We start from the raw sequence: 19,792 nt of genomic DNA, 5'->3' as shown, positions 1-19,792 counted from the left end.
AAGGTCAAGGTTTCCGGGTAGTCAAGACAAGAAGCCAAACGAGCCAGAGACAGAGTCTTTCCTCTAAAAGAGTCAGATATCCACTGGCAAAGAACCACACATGCTCTAGGTGCTTAAGAAGGCAAGGAGCCGGCCTTCAGCTGTGTCTGATTACGAAGACGCTTCTGATAAAGCCTCCGAGATCTTCGAAGGCCCTCTCTTTCTGCTCGACACTCATTGAAGGTAGGCACACTGCCCAGATCCTCCTCCGTGTCCACAGCCTCGGCACCAGGCAAACTTGACTGCTGAATCTCTGGAGGGGCCATAAACTCTGCTCCAGCAGAACTAGGGCCAGCCTCTGGCTCCTCCGTTACAGGTTCAAGCCCCAGGGGCTCTGGCTCCTCCATTACAGGTTCAGGTCCCAGGGGCTCTAGCTCATCCTCTGAGTCCTCCAAGCCATCCTCCAGGCTGGGCATGACATCCATGCTCAAAGCAACCAGGAACATCACCTTCATTGGGAAAATGTTGGACTCCTGCATGGGCAAAGTGTACCTCCTGAGCAACAGAGCAGAGACCCTCAGGGAACAGGTGGACAAGCTTCTCCATCAACCTTGCTTCTCTGCATGAGTTATTATTATTATTATTATTATTATTATTATTATTATTTACAGTATTTATACCCTGCCCTTCAGCCCTAAAGGCTCTCAGAGTGGCTTGCAATTATTATTATTATTATTATTATTATTATTATTATTATTATTATTTAGACGGTTCCCTGCCCTCAGGCTTACAATCTAAAAAGACATGACACAAAAGGAGAAGGGAATGGTGGTGGAGAAGGGGATCAGGTTCAGCAGTTCTTCTCTCCCTCTGAGGCCTGGACCAAGGCAGATGGACTGGACTGAGGGCTCTGCTGCTTAATCTAGACCAGGCCCGATGGAGCTGGGCCTGCATCTTTCCCTCCATGGCCGGATGGCACTAGATGGACTATGCAGTGCCTCCTCTGCCTTATGGCTTCCACCATGATGATTACTTACTGGACAGAGGTTCTGCCCTCTACAAGTCTGGTTCTTCAACCATTTTGACCCCCTGTGGCTAGTGGTACTGAGACATATATGCCTCTTGTTGCGCTGGTGGATGTGGTCACACAGTCTCCTATCTTGCATGCTGTTTTGACTGCCATGATGGGCTTGGGGGCACACTGTGGTGACATTAATGTCCAGAGTCACTGGACACCTTGGGAATCCTCTCACTCTATAAATGCCCTGGAACATCTTGCTGTATCAAAGATTTCTGGACATTCAAAAAGAAATTGAAGGGCAGAGTGGTACATGTGACCTCAGGCAACACCACTCTAGAACTTTCCAAAGAATATATCTGTGCAGGTGCAATACCCAGTTGTGTGAGAGCACAAATGACCACTCACAGAACCACAGTTACAGATAAGCAATCTGTCCATCTCAATCATTGTGGCACATATATTTTGTAAGCCAGACATTATATCCTGATGATTACATGATCTTGCTTTTGAAAGAACATGCCAGAATAAATGTGTTAGCCTTGTGTCAAGGTGACACAAAAATCTGCTCCCCCCTCCACATGAATCTCTAAACCTGCAGACCAGAATCTAGGTCAGTATCATTTTCAGAGATAGATAAAATGCCACACAGCATTTTTGCATGAAAAAAATCCACTTTATTCCTGGTCACCTCCAGGTACCAGTGAAGAAGTCTCCTATCTAAAACCCTACACAGTTTTTGCCAGTCAGTTTAGACAGCATTAAGCTAGATAAAGCAGTGTGCTGACTTGCAGTAAGACAGCACCTTGTGTTCCAAGAAGTTTATTTTCCTTTGCATGATAATACCAACTTTTCCATCTAGACTGGCTTAGGTAATCACAGGAAAGGACCTTTTAAAAACCACCACCACAACAACCTAGTTATAGAAAAAGTATAGTCAGACCTGAAAATGTTTCTGAATAAATATCATTTTGTTCAGAATTGAGCAAATATTGTACTCAGTTATGCCTACAGCATGCTCTTCCATTTTAAGATTCATTCATTTGTGGTGATACTGTATTTGGAATGCTCCCCTGGTTTTATACAAACTGTAAATGTTTACACTGTAATCCTCATCTTGTTAAGGTCATTTGTAAGGAGAAATTAAAATAAACCACACTCCTTCCCTGAAAATTGGTTATTTTTTTTTTAAAATTAAAAGCCCATTCTTTAATTGTGCCTGATTATGTGATTTTCCTCTCTGTACACGTTAAGTAGAAAACATGAACTTTGAAGAAGACTGTAAAAAAAAAAAATCAGATTATACACATAAACCGTTGGAATTGCTGGCACCCAGATATTGATCAAAGAAAGTAATATAAGCAATAAGATTCTGATATATACAATAATGCAGTCATTACCTAAACAGAAGATAATCATATGACATTGCTTGTTATCTGTTCTGTGTACTCTATACATCTCAGTGTTTATGGAACCTTATTTAAATAATAGCCTCCCTGATTATCCCACCTTCCAGTCATTGAAATACTGAGATTCCTCCCAAATAAAAGAATGATAAAGTATGTTATTAAGCAAACAACTCCTCTATTACTGGTTATATCAATGCAGCAATGGAAACAGATATTTGGTTTCTCAGAATCTGAATTCCATTCTTACCTTGTAAAGAGAGGTGAATTTTGATAATTAAGATTTATATATATTTAAGTGACTTCATTATATTTTGGGAGTGGGATATTTACCTAAGTTTATTTCAGTTGTTAACAAAAAAATACCCTACATTCTACACAGCCACATGAAAATTCTAATGTGAACTGAGTTCTAAACATTTAGACATATGTTTGAATGCTTAGTTACTTCACCACATCTGTATTCAATCTAGCTGACAAAAGCACTGCAGGTGAAAAATAAACCCAAAGAATCATATCATACTTTTCATTTACTGCCCAGATGTTCTGATTTTCAGTATGTTACTGATGTTGCTTTTCACTGAATTCTATAAACACATTGCATTACCTTGGTAGCTTTTCAGTATGTAGAGATTCAGTAACCATGTTTACACACTTTCTCACAGCCACAACCATGATCATGTAGAGCAAGGTGGACAATTTCAGGGGTCACTTTCATTCCCTGGTAACCAGAGTAGGCAGGGCCGGCTCTAGGTATTTGGCCACCCTAGGCGAGAAATATTTTTGCACACCCCTCCCCCTGTAGCCCCTCAAAGTGTAGGAAAAATGTAGGACCAAATGTAGGGCAAATTGTAGGATGTTCAAGAAAAATGGAGGACACGACCAATTAAAAGCCAAAAACATTAATAAAAGCAATATAAATTAATGTTTCTCGGTCATGCTCAAAATGGAAGACATTTTGACATTCTTTCTGGATAGAAGATTGGGATGTAGCTTTGTGTGGTTTGTGTGTTGGACTAGGACTCTAGAGTCTGGAGACCAGGATTTGATTCCCTGCCTATTGGGTGACCTTAAGCAAGTCACACTCTCCCAACCTTCTCAGGGGAAGGCCATGGCAAACTTCCTCTGAACAAATCTTGCCAATCAAACCCCAGGATAGGTTTGCTTTAGGGTATCCATAAGGTGGAAAATAACAAGGTACACAACAACAAATAATAACTGAGCATTGTACCTTTAAGTGCAGTGGAGGATCCAGCATGGTGTAGTGGCCTGAGTATTGGACTAGGACAAGGGGAGACCAGGGTTCAAATCCCAGCTCACCCTTGCAAACCTACTGGGTGACTTTGGGCAAGTCACACTCTCTCAGCCTCTCAGGGCTTCCCTTTCCTCCCTTTCTCCTTCTCTATCTTTTCTCCTTCACCCTGCCTTTTTCTTTCCTCCCACCTTCTTCCCCTCCCTCCCTCCCTCCCTCCCTCTTCCTCTTCCTTTCCTTCCTCCCATCATTCTCTAGTTCTCCCTCCTTCCCTCCCTCCCTCCCTCCTCCTTTTCCTGCCTTCCTGCCTGCCCACCCACCGCGTTGCCTGGTGGGAGTCGGGTGTCGTTCTCCACATGCTCAGAGGCCCTCTTGCTCGCTCCTTCCATAGACAATGAGGAGGGTAAGTCTCTTAGGGAGGCAGGAGAGGAGAGGAGAGGAGAGGAGAGGGAGGGAGGGAAGGAGGAAGGGAGGGAAGACAGAAGAAAGAAGGAAAGAGAGGAGGGAAGTATCAGAGAGAAAAGGGCTGCTGCTCTGCTTGTCTCATCCTCCGGGCTCCGGCTGCTCTCTCTCTCTCTCTCTCTCTCTCTGGCCTCCCAGCTCCCTTGCCACTCTGCCGTGCTGGTGCCCTCTACATTTTGCCGCCTTAGGCAGCCTCCTAGCTCACCTATATAGATGAGCCGGCCCTGAGAGTAGGCCATTTAAAGCAAACAGTTTAAATGGCATTTCCAATTTTTCTTCTGAAATTTGGTAGCATGATTTGCCACCAAGTTTTGACAGTGTTACTTTGACAGAGCTGCTTTGGGGCCACATGTGGTTTTCAGACTGGATGATGCCCATCACTGCTACAAATAGTTTCAGCCTGGTTCACCTGACATGCATCATATACACAATCTTGTCGTGTGAACTGAGATGTCTATCTGTTTTGTGCAGAAAATTCCTAATCATACATTCGTGGCTAATAATTACCTAGTCCCTATGCCAAGATAGTGACAAGAACCTTGTAATTTGAATCCAGTGGTTTGAGCCCTACATTCTAGAACAGTAAACACATTTGTTTCAGCTTGTGTGTGACACCCCTTCAGATAGCTGACTATGGCTATAATAGTGTATTTTAATCTTCACTCCTCCAGGCTAAACATACCTAACTCTATCAATCTTTGTTCATAGAGTTTGGTTTCTAGGCCCCTAACTATCTTCCCCACCCTGCTTTGTACACCTGCTATTATGAAGAGGTTATCTTACAATTGTCTTAACTGTTTTCCTCATCTCCCTGGGTTGTCTCAGTCTTTGGTCCCTTTTATTTTTATTTTATTTAGATCCTACCTTTCTTCTGAATGAAACCCAAGGTGGCAAAGTAAATTAAACACAAACAAAGTAAATTAATTAAAATAAATTAATTAAAATTAGTAGTTGAGGAATTAAAGCACAATTCAATAAAATACCATATTAAGACATTAGTGCTTTGAAACAACACTAAAACATTTAAAGAACAATTTTAAAAATGTGACACAGGTATTCAATTAAAGACCTTTCCACGTAACCATCTGCACTGGGGTCCATCTGCACTGTAGAAATAACGCAACTCTCTACTTTGAGTGCTGTAGCTCCATCCTATGGAATCTCGGGATTTGTAGTTTTACAGGGCCATTAGTCTTCTCTATGAATGTGGGTGCCTCACAAAACTACGAATACCAAGATTCTGCAGGATGGAGCCCTGACAGTTAAAGTGGAATCAAACTGCATCATATCTACTATATAGATGCACATTTAGCCCCTGAATGCTTGTTCAGATTAAAAAGTATTCATCTGCTGGTGAAAAGAGAGCAAGAAGGGGAACAGACCAGTCTCTCATAGCAGCATTTCATAGTCTGGAAGCAGCCATTGGGAAGGCTTTATCCTGTGTCCTCATCAAATGTGAAAGTTGTGGGACTGAATGAAAGACCACCCCTGAAGATTTCAAAACTCAAGGCAGGCTCATATGGGAACATACATAGTCTTTCAGATTGTCTGGACCCAATTTGTGAAGGGATTTAAAGATCATAGTCAAGATAAGATTAGAATTCTGCCTGGAAACAGACTGGAAACTGTTTCAATAGAGGACCAGCCCCAGTCACCAGCCTGGCCACAGCATTTTGGACCCATGGAAGTTTCTGAACAGCTTCCAAAGGTGCAGAGTGTGTTACAGTAATCCAAATGGTATGTAATCAAGGAATGTGTCATTTAGCCAGATTGGACATCACATGACTTGCAACACTGCATGTTCCTTCATTTCTCTATCTCCACAATTGCATGCTGATCTCTGCATAAGAAAAGCATGATTATGTAGGCTTCAAGACCATCTGGAATCATGAGGGTTCAGCTCCGGGTGGCTGGTAGCTTTATATCAATGGAATAGTAATTTCATTCTGTGTTGTAATCTGAATTTTAAAGGAGCTATTATCACCCATTGAATCTTATTCCCCAAATAAATTCAGCACCTTGCATAGCTCCTATAATGTTTGGATTGAAACTATGAGAGGATTCACTGTCCCATTGACATGGAAACCACCAATTGCCATGGGTTCCAAATTATATTGAAACCTGCAGACATAGTCGTCTCTGTACTTACTCAATACTCATTGAAATGTCAAATTTGTTTCTTTTTTTTTTTATAAATTTTTATTAATGCTTTTAAAAACATCCTATGAAACAATTACTTCTTACACATTCTTATAATAGTAGATAAGTACCTATCTACAGTCTTTTTTTCACTTCCTATTGTTAACCTTGAAATGCTTACTCTTACTTTATCTATATTTACGATCTTGTATTATTTATTGGTAGCTTAGTTTCTCTCTCCTGCTGCTTAGATTTCATCCCTAAATACTTTCCATTCACACTTTAAGAAAACCTACAGGAACATCTCCATAATCCATTACATAATATCTTAATCCATTAATGCTCCACATCTATATTAAACATAATTCTATTTGCCCAGTTTCGTCGATAATAGTCTATAAATGTATTCCAATCTTTCCGGTAGCTGTCCATCATTTCATAGTCCAAATTTCTTGACATTTTGTCCATTTCAAGCAGGTCCAGCAGCTTATTAACCCAAGTTTCCATACTTGGGATTTCTTCTTTCTTCCAAATGTCAAATTTGTTTCAATGGACTCCTTCATATTTTCATCTCCAAATCTGTTCTCTTAGAGAATCATAGAGTCATAGAGATGGAAGAGACTACAAGGGTTATCCAGTCCACCCCCTGCCATGCAGGAACTCACAATCAAAGCATCCCTGACAGATGGCCATCCAGCCTCTGTTTAAAGACATCTAAGGAAGGAGACTCTACTACACTCCGAGGGAATGTGTTCCACTGTTGAACAGCTCTTACTGTCAGGAAGTTCTTCCTAATGTTTAGGTGGAATCTCTTCTCCTGTAGTTTGAACCTATTATTCTCTGGAGTAGTAGACAACAAGCTTGCTCTATGTTGACCACTTCTTTTTTTTTTTTTTTTTAAAAAGGTGTGTGTTTGTATTTTTAATAAGTGCATTTTTATAATGAACACATTGTTTGTAGGCATCCATAATTAAGGCATGTCTGTGTGGATTTTAAAAATACACACATTTTCTTAGGACCTGTTTGTACCTTGAGTTGCCCTATTATAGAATGGGAAGTAGCATTCTGGTGGGGTTTTTTGAGACTGCTACCCACCCCCCCACCCCCCAGGGTTCTGGAATCAGAAATTGGTCCATGGACCACTTGAGTTGCCCACCCCTGTTTTATATCTTTCTATCAATAGTATAGATTCTAAGAACTTTAATATTTGATTGACACTCTTTATCTGCAGTTAATGTATTATGCATTATCCAGGTAGATTTTCCAGTATAGGAATGGGGAAACATTTCCCCTCTGGATGTTTTGGATTACAATACTCACATTTCCTTATGATTGTCTTTGACAGATGGAACTAATGGGAGTTGTAGTGAAAAACACCTGGGGAAGAGAATATTCTTCTTCCTTGCTCCTCCTGTCTTTAATTGGTTGTTGTTCTTAACTACCCTCAAGTCGATCTTAACCCATGATGATGACCCTGTGGATGTGGCATCTTCAAGACTCACTATGCTCCACTGCTCTAGTTAGATCCTGTAAACTCATACCCATATTCTATAATATATAATAATAAATAATATAATATTATAATATTATATAGGATATTATAATATCCTATAATAAATAATAATAATAAAATTTTTATATTTTCCCACCTCTCCCATGTGGATTGAGGCGGGATTACAACCCAGTTTCAGTACACAATATACAAGCACTAATCACAACAATAAAATGCAATAATAAAATGCAATAAAATAGAAGATAATTAACAATTCAAACTATACTATCAAAAGCAAGGTGGAGAAGATCTTTCAATCTAGGTCAAAGAGATGGAACAGTATTTCTTATAGGAGATCAGGTGGATAAGCTCACCGGAAGAGATCCATCTTAACTGCCCTCCTGAAAGCCTCCAGGGAGGTAGTAAGATGGATCTCTTCTGGGAGACTGTTCCATAGTTTTGGAGCAGCTACAGTAAAAGCTTTCTGGGAAGTAGAAGTTAGTCTGGATATATGTAATTCCAGCAAATTCTTCCCGGATGTTCTGAGAGTGCGGGGTGGATTATGTTGGAAGATGTGTTCCCGCAAGTAACTCAGGCCCAAGCCATGTAGGGCTTTAAAAGTGATAACCAATACCTTGTATTGCGCCCGGAATAGCTGCTGCAGTCTTTGCAAATGTGATTTTTCTTTATTGCTTTCCGTCTCTTTGTTATTTCTGTGATCCTGCCTTACTTGGAATGTCTCATCATAAGGTTTTCTAGGTGAAGGGTTACACAAGGAGGGCCACTTACACCTCTCTGTGCACAGTGCCAACAAGTCACTGTGTCACTGTGATGTCACTGTTATTATGTGACACCCATCACTACTGCTTCTGCCCAGTAGCTGTTTTTCTCCCCATATGGTTCCTCCCATTGTTGCTCATTTGCTTCTCTACCCGTCCCCTCATGCCTCCCTGGGTCTCCCTGCCCCCCTCATTACCCCCCTTTACTTTCTTGACTATCTCCCAGCCTCTCTTTTTTGTTCTTACAGGATTTGTCACAGCTGTGATGTCCGGGCTGGAGGTGGAGTCTAGCCCTCTTTCCCCCTTCTCCCTGTTGTTTCTCTGAGGCTCCTTCTGAATCGAGGGGGAGAGGGTAGATGGAGTCTTTTTCCACCTCTCCCTGCTCCAATACTTCTCCTTACTCCAGTACCATTCCGCAATCTGGCCTATACCAGTTCTGATCCAGCAGGCTCAATGTGGATCTCAGTAGGGGCTTATTATCTTGCTTGTGCCTCCTGCCCACACAGTCTTTGTGCTATTTTTGTCTCACTGTATTGTCAGATGTGCAGGCCTGTGCTAGAACAGTGTATAGAAATAAAAAATACCTACAGTGTATAGGCTTTTGCTTAAGCTCACATGGTTACTGGGGGAACCTGAAATGCTCTGTGGAATAACAAGGTTTAACAATCAGTCTAAGAAACTGTTTCCCCTCTTCATTTTGCGTGCCTGACTTTGTTGGCTTGAAGGTATAATCAGGAGACAGTGACATAGTGAAGTTCATATGTTCAGTAAACATGTGTACACTACATGCAAGGAGGAAAATATTTTAGATCCAGCCTCCTCTGTCGTCCCTTTCCTCATGTGAAATCAATGTGTCTGAAGAGGGTGGCCTGTCATATCTGTTGACACCTTCCATATGAACAAGAGCATGGGGAAAAAAAATAATAGCTCTGATTTTGCATGGAGAATGTCTGCAGATACAACAGGCTCTGCTCTTCAGACATCTTGCTTTCATGTAAGGATCATTGCAGTGGAATGTAGTGGGTACTAGTCCCCTCCTTTCCTAACACAAACTACCAAAATGCAAACAAAACAGAAGGAAAAACCCATAACAGTTTGGAAATCTGATTTTGTTTTCTAAAACTTACATATTTAGAATTTTCCTTAGTGCAAGATGGCCCAGAAAGCTATTTGAAAGACGAATTGCCACTTTGTGTCACTTCTGAAGGATTCCAAGAGAGACAATTAACCCCTTTTTTTTGTTGCCACAAGAGGGGATGTCTGAGATCTGTGTGTTGAGACTTCAAAAACAGCTTGGGGTGATCTTATGCAGCCCCAGAGCTCCACTTTGCCAACCCTTGCATTACTATCACTTAGCATTTCAGAGATCATTATTAATATTATGTGTGGGGACTAACACAATACTGAAACCTATTGCCAATACAAGCCATGAACTAATTGTTAATCTGACTGACTAATTATTATTATTATTATTATTATTATTATTAAACTTTATTTCTATAGCGCTGTAATTATACACAGCGCTGTACAAAGTCGGTAAAATTAGGAGTAAATAAACGCCTGCCCAAGGCGTACATTCTAAGATAATAACAATTAAAAGAGGAATAGATAAAATTACCATATAGAAAGGAAGAAAAAAAACAGATTAAAAACATCAAATATCAAACAAATCACATCACATCAAATATTGTCAGACAGCCAGATAACAATCACAAATTCCCTGAGAACGCTTCCCTAAACAATATGGTTTTCAGCTCAGCTTTAAAGCTGGTTAGGGAAGTGATGAGCCGTGCATGCAGAGGAAGAAGGTTCCAGGAATGAGGGGCAGCTAGAGAGAAGGGACGGATCCGGGAAGGGGCAGAGAAGATCCTGGGTTGAGAGAGGAGATTTTGGCTACCAGAGCGGAGAGTGCGAGTAGGGATGTAGGGAGAGAGAAGATCAGTTAAATAAAGAGGGGCCAGCCCATGCAGGGCTTTAAAGGTGAGTAGCAAAAGTTTGTACCTGATGCGGAAAGGAAGAGGGAGCCAGTGAAGGGAAGACAACAGAGGGGAGACATGATCATAACGGCGAGCGAGTGAAATAATGCGTGCAGCTGAATGCTGAACAGAAATTAATGGGTGGAGGTGAGAGAGAGGAAGCCCTGCCAGGAGGAGGTTACAGTAGTCTAATCGTGAGACCACTAGGACATGGACCAGTGTCTTTGCGGTAATTCATTTGGCAAAATGTTCTTAGGAGCTTCCTGAGTCAGGTGTACATGTGCTTGTAAGAAGTACAACTGTGAGAGGAGATCTGATCATATTTTAGGGCAGGGAAGTGGGATTCTGAGGTTGAGAGATAATAGCTTCCCTAGTGAGCTCATGGCAAAGGTGCAATTTGAACTGGGTGCTTAATTGTTCAGATCTCAAGTGTGTACAATTCCAAACTGAAAAAGAAGGCAAACTGTGTATTCATTCATTTTATTAATTCTGTCTTCCTTCCCTTCCTTCCTTCCCTTCTTTCCCTTTAACCAGGAATCAAGGCATAGCAGTGCAGTTGAAGAAGATTCAGAAGGAGACAATGACTCAGAAGAGTTTTACTATGGTGGGCAGGTAAAGGAATTCAGCTATCTAGAAGTGGAATTATAAATATTATATGACAATGATGCAACTACATTTTCTATTTTGAAGATCTTTTTCCTTTTTTAATTAAAAAGATAGGTCTATACTTTCATGTGGTTTAGAATGGATAATGAATTGGATAGAGTTAAAAAATGATCAATTATTAAATTTGGAAGGACTTAATCTGAGGTACGGATGGCATGCATACATGTGGTTAGGTAAGGTAGAGTTAAATAAAGAGTTTAACGATCATATAATTAGAAAGGCATTATGGAAAATTTGGATGTCATATAAAAGAAAAATATACAGATGTCTACCAGATTGGATTTCTCCTCAGGAAGCACTTTTCAGATTGGGAAGAACAGAAGGAGAAGAATGGCTTAGATACAAAGATATTTTAAAAATGGAAAATGAGAAACTAAAGGTGAAAACGTTAGAAGAATTAAATCAGGAAGGATATAAGATTAATTGGTTTTTATATTATCAATTAACAGAAAGATACAAAGCAGATGAAAAACAATTTGGAATTACATCAAAAAAACAGAACTAGATTTAATAATACTAGATAGAAAAGGGAATTTTTTTTTGAAATTTTATAAACTATTATTAAAATTGGAATTAGAACAAGAACAAATAAAACACTTCATGGTACAATGGTTACAAAATATAGGAAAAAACATCAAATTAGAAGTATGGGAAAGGATGTGGGAAAATGATTTAAAATTTACCTTATGTGCAGATATAAAAGAAAATCTTTATAAAATGTTATATAGGTGGTATTTAATGCCTAACAGACTGGCTAAAATTTATAAAAATAATAAAGGGATGTGCTGGAGGTGCAAAAAAAGTGTAGGTAGCTTTTACCACATGCCCCCAAATTAACAAATTCTGGATAGAGGTACATAAAAAGATAAATAAATTAATTCGAATAGACTTTCCATTATTACCAGAAATGTGTCTCCTAAACATTGTTGAAGGTAAAGAGTTAAGACAAAAACTGAAACCTCTATTATACATGTTAACAATAGCAAGAACAACAATAGCAAAATACTGGAGAAGTAAAGAAATACCCAAGATAGAAACATGGTTAGAGAAATGTTTAGAGGTAATAGAAATGGACACAATAACTACAATGTTGAAAGAAGAAGAAACAGTAAAAGAGAATCAAATATGGAATAATCTAGTAGAACTATATAATAAGGTAAAAACATAGTAACGTTATGACATAGAGATAAAGAGGATGTAGAAACGGTTTTGTAACATAAGGAAAAAGAAGAATAGTGCATGTACAATCTTAGTAATTAAGCTAAAGAGGTGGTGATAATATGAGATAAAGGAAACAAGTCACAAGATTTTTGAGGAATGGAAGAAATTTAGCTGAAAGGGAAAGCAACCAGAAAACATGAAGGTGGGGGAGGGAAGGGGAGGGTCCCAGAGAAAAATAATACGGATGGTAATGCATGATTCGATGTACCCTTTTTAACTTGTATATAATTTAATAAAGATTATTTTAAAAAAAGATAGGTCTAATTTGGCAAGAACAAAAATCCAGTTTGACAGTTGCCTTTTGGTGTTGACTGAACAGATTGAGCTGTATATCTTCCACTACTTCTTGCTGTACAAGATTTATTTATTTATTTATTTATTTAGGTATTTATATCCCGCCCTTCAGCCCTAATGGCTCTCAGGGAGGCTTACAATATTATTTTTAATCAGACAGTTCCCTGCCCTCAGGCTTACAATCTAAAAGACACGAAACAAAAGGAGAAGGGAATGGTGGAGGGAAAGGGGAAGAGGTCCAGTGGTTCTTCTCTCTCTCTGAGGCCTGGACCAAGGCAGATGGATTGGAGGGAGGGTTTAGTGGCATGACATTGATATTCACTTGTGAACATGGAAAATGAACCTTTCCAACCTTTGGTTTGAAGCCTAGTTGTACTCTCACAGTTAGCCATGTGCTGATTGTGGTTCCATAGCACATCCCATGTAGCTCACATGTGGAGTGGTACTTGACTTGTTGGTTCTGCTGTGTGCCCTAGGCTGGAATCTTTTTGGTGTCTTACAAATGCATAAGTTCACTTATAGTGGCTGGACATTTCCGTCCAATGTGGAACAGCCACATTTAGTTAAGGCTCATCGAAGTAGAGTTGTGCATGCCATTGCACATGGTTATGTGTTGTATATGGATGGGCATTGTATATTCTGCATGGGATTGTATTGAGCATTTGGTTGTGTATTCAGTTTCATAGTTGGTGTCTTGGTTTAGTTGCTCAGTGTTTCCATTCAACACAAAGTTTGAATAGCACAAATAATATAACTCTCCATATGGAAGTTTATGCTACAGAAAATAGAATCTTGGCCCTAAGTTGTTGTATTGAAATCTATGGTCATGGGAATGTAGTCTATATAATATGATTGTGCAGTTTGTTTAGCAGTGATAATGTGAATTGAGCCCTTGTCTTGATAAGATTTGGTTGCATGACATAGTTTAAGATTGCTTCTGAAGTCTATTGCTTCTGCATTTGTTTGGAGAAGATACAAAAATTTATTTAGCAAAAGAGAGAGAGAGAGAGAGAGAGAGAGATATGTTTGCAGTATAAGGTTGTTTCTGATCTTTGTTTTTAAGATATTGGCATGCATCCACATGCAATAGATTCAGCCCACTCACCCAGAAAGGGTTTAACAAACATTTTGCTGTCTTGGTGGGGGATTCATTCAACTAAATTGTGCAAACTATATCCAGTTCTCCAGTGTTCCATTGACACAAATCTTAAAATATGGATATGAAGATCCAGGTTTCATTTATACCCATTTAGCCCATTGACTTCAAAATAAATTCTAGTGGTTTGAGCATTGGACTATGATCCCAGAGACCAGGGTTCAAATCCCTGCACAGCCATGGAAACTCGCTGGATAACCTTGGGCAAATCACATTCTCTCATCCCCACAATAGAGAAATGGCAAATCCCTCTTGGAATAAATCTTGCCAAGAAACCCTCATGATAGGGTCACCTTAGGGTTGCCATAAGTCTTACAACTTGAAGATATACAGCAACAAAGCAGAACTCAAGTTTCAGTTAAATATGCTTAAGGCAATTGGCCTAGCAAAAGGCAAAAATGCACGTACGTATATTTCAATGTTGGAAAAAGTCAGTTACATAACTTTTTTTCTAGTGCAGAATAGCAAAGTCCATTTTAGCAGTCTTTAAGTCAGATTCACCTTGAAATTTGCTGATCATTATTTTTTTAAAAAAAAAAAATACAGAGAGGGGGAAACTATCTTTCTGTCTTTTTTTCTTTCTGTCTCAGTGGAATTCAAAATCGTGGCATACATTCCTCCAAAAGGAGGAATAAAAGCACTTTTCTTCTTTGAATGCCTTTTATGAAAACAGCAAAAGGTTGGGATTGGGGTATTTGCTTAAGCTTATCCTTTTAGATGCTCCAATGTTACTTCTCCTGCTATATATCCTTCTATAAAATATATTTCAAAACAAAACAAAAAATGCCCATGAATATCTGAAAATATTTAGTTAAGGACACCTCTCTGTTCAGAAGATGGAACTGGAATGGAATTCTTGGACTTTGGGGGTAATGTTACTCCACTGGTATAGGACTGTTGGCTTTTGCCTGTGTTACACCTTTTTCCAGTAGATAAGGGACAAACCCTTTGGCCCCACCATACAGGGTGCTGACATTGAATAGTGCTATTTCTGTAGTACTCCCACCTATGAGAGGCATGTTAGAGTCTTAATAATGTCTTTGACTAGTTCTGTGTGCTCCTCAGGGTTTATAAATGGTTAGTATTCTGGAGTTCATTCATTCATTCATTCATTCTTGTCTCTTCAGCTGTATTAGCCACTAGCCTTCAGGGATTAGCTCTCCCTACACCGTGACACTGTTTCCTCTGGAAGGAGGGATCATTGGAGACTGAAGGCAGCAACAGCAACAACATCACTTATAACATATAGGAGCCCAAAACCGATGGGCCAAATGATGTGGTATAGAAGGATGTACATGTTTGGGGTGTCATGTTTAGACGACGCACGCCCTGAACATGGTGTAAAACTGTGCCAATGCTATGTCTTCATAAAGAACAAGTGGCATGGTATAGTACTGTGGCAACAGCCCAGATCAGTGGTGTTCTAGGGTTGGTGTCACCCAGTGCAATAACTCATGGTGTCACCCCCCCTTTTGACCTCCTCCCATTTCACACCATACATAAAACTTAGTACTGCTTTTTTCCACTAATGTTACCTCTAAATTATAATTCCCATATAGCACTGAATGTACTGCTAATAGTTGTGACAGAAACAACTAGCAAAATTAAAATTATACCTTCAAATTACACTATCATATGCACAACCTAAATGTCTTTACATATACGAAGTGAATATTTCGTGAAAATGTGATGTTTTTAAAGAACATTTTAAAAGAATAAAAAAAAATCATTTAATTATTTTTTTTTTTAAATTCTGGAAATTAAAAAAATAATCTGGGCCTCTCCTTTCTCCTCCTATTGCACTTCATCCCACTCTCACCACCTCTTAAATAATTTTAAAGGGAAGAATATGAATGCCACAGCCCATTTCTACCAAAAGGTAGGTGTTTGAGAGGAGCAGTGCTGTCACTCTCCTTTAGGGTGTCACCTGGTGCGGTCTACACCCCTGTACCCCCCCCTTGTGATGCCACTGGCTCGGATTCGGGCCAGGGGTGTGCGGCTGCTGCAGCCCCACCATAGGGTTTTTTTTTTTTTTTTTTTTGGCCTGTCTGTTTCAGTCCATGGTTCTTCTCCTCTTTCACAGTATTTCCTGGTGAAATGTATACCCAGTGAGCTTCATGACTGATAAAGCACTTAAAACCTTGTTCTTCCAAATACACCACTCCAGCCATTACATTACATTGGCTCTCACTGTTATGTAGTAACTGAGATTATTTACAAATGTACACGTTGAGCATAGGTGATAGAAGACAATTCAGTAAACCAATACTACTGCTCCAATATTATATTTTCAAAGAAATCACACCACCAATACTGATCTCAGTCTACTGATACATTATGACATTACTGACACACTCTTCCTGTCCAGTTCCTTGAAAAGATTGTCCACCAAGGTGACTAAAAGTGACTACCCTTGGTTTTGTCACAGTACAGACGATGCAGGCTGTATGGATGAGGCAGGCCATTAGCCTTGGGCCAGGATCAGCCAGTCTGGATGCGTATGCAGAGGTTCTGGACCAATCCCAGCCCAAAGAGTTTCCTTGCTTAGGGCTACATCACATAAAAAGGCCTGAAAGCAGGTTGAAATGGATCAAGATAATTGGTTTCATCCATAAACACTTGGAGCTGGGAAGCCACCAAGTATTCCAATTCCTTGCCTCAAAATGGAATGTGGGGCTATGGTCAATAATTATCCAGTACAGTGCTACCTCGGGTTACGAATTTAATTCGTTCCGCGGCGCCGTTCGTAACCCGATACATTTCGCAACCCGAAAAAGCCGCTGGAAAGCCGCTAGCCGCGCTTTGAATTTCGCGCCGAAACGCGCCGAAAAGATTTCGTAACCCGAAAAATCATTCGTAACCTGGAACAGTTTTTTTAAAATCTAACTTTTTCGTACCCCGGAAATTTCGTAACGCGGTGAATTCGTATCCCGGGGTACCACTGTATAGAAGAATTTCAGGGAGACTTTCTGAAAAGGAATCTTATTGCCTCCTTAAGGCAAAAGTAGCCATAGAAGAGATGTTTTTGTCCTAACCTCTTCCTGACTTGTCATTATGGTCCTGATTCAGAATACACTATCTTTTCATGGGTAGGACTCAAGAATATTTGATATATTGAGAAATGAGTAATGTTCCTCTGGATCAAGACTTTTATTGTAATGAAATTGGGAGAGTAAGGCTGGAGTACGGATCAGTCTAGATGCTTTGATTATTCCAAATGCCACAGGCTCCTCAAGTATGATATTTCTCCTGGTTTGCTGTGACTCCCTTGGATCCGCCTGATCACCAGGACCAGCAGTAGGACCCCCTCTCCTTTTCCTCTTCCACATTCTCCTCTGTTCTGGGTCTTGTTTCCAGGAAGGTGTTGGGTTATGACACAAAGTATATTGACTTTTAAGTATTTTTAGTTAAATATCTAATTTATTCAATCTTCTTGTAGACCTTAAATTCTTCTCCCACTTGCTCTTTTTCTTAGTTGCAAACTGTTCTGCTGTTTTATAATTAAAGGGTCTTTGTGGAGGAGATAATATTCTCCACATTCTACTGTTAAAGCATTCTTTTAAAGTTTATTTTTTTCAATTGTGAAGTTTCTGTGGACTTTAAAATTAACAAATTAAAAGGCAGTTTATACTATTTGAAACATGTTGTTGTTGTTGTTTTGTGCCTTCAAGACAATTCTCACTTATGGCAACCCTCACTAGGTTTTCTTGGGAAGATTTATTCAAACGAGGTTTGCTGTTGCCTTCCTCTAAGGCTGAGAGAGCCACTTGCCTTGTGGTATACAAATAATGTTGTTGTTGTTTGTTGTTATGTGCCTTCAAGTCATTTCCAATTTATGGTGACCCTAAGGAGAAACTATGGGGTTTTATGAGGCCGAGAGTATATGACTGACCCAAGGTCATCCAGTGGGCTTCCATGGCTGAGCGGGGAATTGAACCCTGGTTTCCATAGTCATAGTCCAATGCTCAAACCATTATACCATGCTGTCTGAGTGAGGGAGATCTGGTCTCTTAGAGTTCTAATCAAACACTCAAACTCCTGCAGCACATTGGCTCAACAAACTGGGAAAACTAAAATTATAATAACAGAATATATTTCAGCCTAAATCACCTTTTTGAGTAGCCTAAAATGATATGTGACGGCAATCATAGCCTGTAGTGTAATAGTTAGAGTGGTCGATTAGAACTGGGGAAAGTCTGGTTCAAATCTCAAAGCAACCATGATGATAGCAGAGATTGATTCTGAGGCAGTCACTCCCTATTTAATTCTTTACTTTGTGGGGGTACTAAACAGCTGATGTGAGTATTAAGTTTGGATGGGTTGGGGGCATATCGTGGTTGCTGCCCTGAACTAAGACTAATTGTCAGTGATGTAGTAGGATCAAATGCTCCAAGGTCCTCAGTAACCAAGAGCCTCCTATTGTCACTGGCATTACAAAGACAAACACTTCTTGTGCTGTCAAAAGTAAAATGCTGCTGAGAAGTGAGATTGATGATATTTCCCCCTTGCTGTCACCTCAGGTTGGTAGTGTAATTCGTTGACTGGCTGAACCCAAAGGGTGCTCAACAATGGCTCCTTTTCATCCTGGAGAGATGTGACCAGTGGAGTCCTACAGGGCTCTGTCCTGGGCCCAGTGCTATTCAGCATCTTTATTAATGACTTGGATGACAGAATTGGGGACATACTCATCAAATTTGCAGATGACACCAAATTAGGAGGAATAGCTAATACCCCAGAGGACAGGATCAAAATTCAGAATGACCTGAATAGACTAGAAAGCTGGGCCAAAGCTAACAAAATGTAATTCAACACAGAGAAATGTAAGGTAATGCACTTAGGGCAGAAAAATAAAACACAGAGATATAGGATGGGGGACACGTGGCTGAATGAAACTACATGTGAAAGGGGTCTAGGAGTCCAAGTAGACCATAAGTTGAACATGAGTCAACCGTGTGATGCGGCAGCTAACAAGGCCAATGCGATATTAGGCTGCATCAATAAAAATATAGTGTCTAGATCAAGAGAAGTAATAGTGCCACTATATTCTACTTTGGTCAGGCCCCAGTTCTGGGCACCGCAATTCAAAAAAGACATTGAGAAACTGGAGCGTGTCCAAAGGAGAGCGACTAAAATGGTGAAGGGTCTGGAAACTATGTCCTATGAGGAACAACTTAGGGAGTTGAAGATGGTTAGCCTGGAGAAAAGAAGGTGAAGAGGTGATATGATAGCCCTGTTTAAATATTTGAAGGGATGTCATATTGAGGAGGGAGCAAGCTTGTTTTCTGCTGCTCCAGAGAACAGGACCCGGAACAATGGATGCAAGCTGCAGGAAAAGAAATTCCACCTCAACATTAGGAGGAACTTCCTGACAGTAAGGGCTGTTCAACAGTGGAACACACTCCCTCAGAGTGTGGTGGAGTCTGCTTCTTTGGAGGTCATTAAGCAGCGGCTGGATGGCCATCTGTCAGATATGCTTTGATTGAGATTTCCTGCATGGCAGGGGGTTGGACTGGATGGCCCTTGTGGTCTCTTCCAACTCTATGATTCTATGATTCTATGTGTTTACCACTCAACAGACCCCTTTCCCCCTACTCTGGTGTGAATGACTAGGCAATTGGTTACTGCTTCTGAGACTCCATCCTTGTCCATGCCAGCTGCGGTACAGGAGGGTACCCAGTGATGCCTCTCCCTTAGTCCTGAAACTCTGGGGTTTGGGGAGGGTTCCTTTCGGCTTTGTACTACAACCAAGCATACCTTCCCACTGATTTGTTTTGGGAACTGGTCTAGGACCACAGCTGCCTTACTCTGGCCTTGCTCCAAACTATTTGGCGGATGTTTTGGATAAAAATGCTGTAAACAACAGCAGCAACAATAGTCATTTGTAGTGCTTTTGTATTTATTTATTTATTTTACCAAAGAACTCACAAAGTATGCATTATATAACCTTATTTT

The 19,792-nt window shown here is 40.1% G+C and overlaps 1 protein-coding gene across 2 annotated transcripts in view; it reads left to right on the top strand.

The window, feature by feature from the left end:
- PARP8 (poly(ADP-ribose) polymerase family member 8) overlaps positions 1-19,792 on the top strand; it is a 236,281-nt gene that overhangs the window by 134,220 nt on the left and 82,269 nt on the right. For both annotated transcript variants that reach the window (XM_089495801.1, XM_089495794.1), the window contains exon 6: positions 11,038-11,115. In XM_089495801.1, the coding sequence (XP_089351927.1) occupies positions 11,038-11,115 (78 nt within the window). The remainder of the gene's footprint in view (positions 1-11,037; positions 11,116-19,792) is intronic.

This window comes from Sceloporus occidentalis, unplaced genomic scaffold, assembly GCF_023333645.1.
Source record: "Sceloporus occidentalis isolate IW3139 unplaced genomic scaffold, rSceOcc1.0.p SCAF_1, whole genome shotgun sequence".
NCBI lineage: Eukaryota > Metazoa > Chordata > Lepidosauria > Squamata > Phrynosomatidae > Sceloporus > Sceloporus occidentalis.
This window is presented reverse-complemented; position numbering and strand designations above follow the sequence as displayed.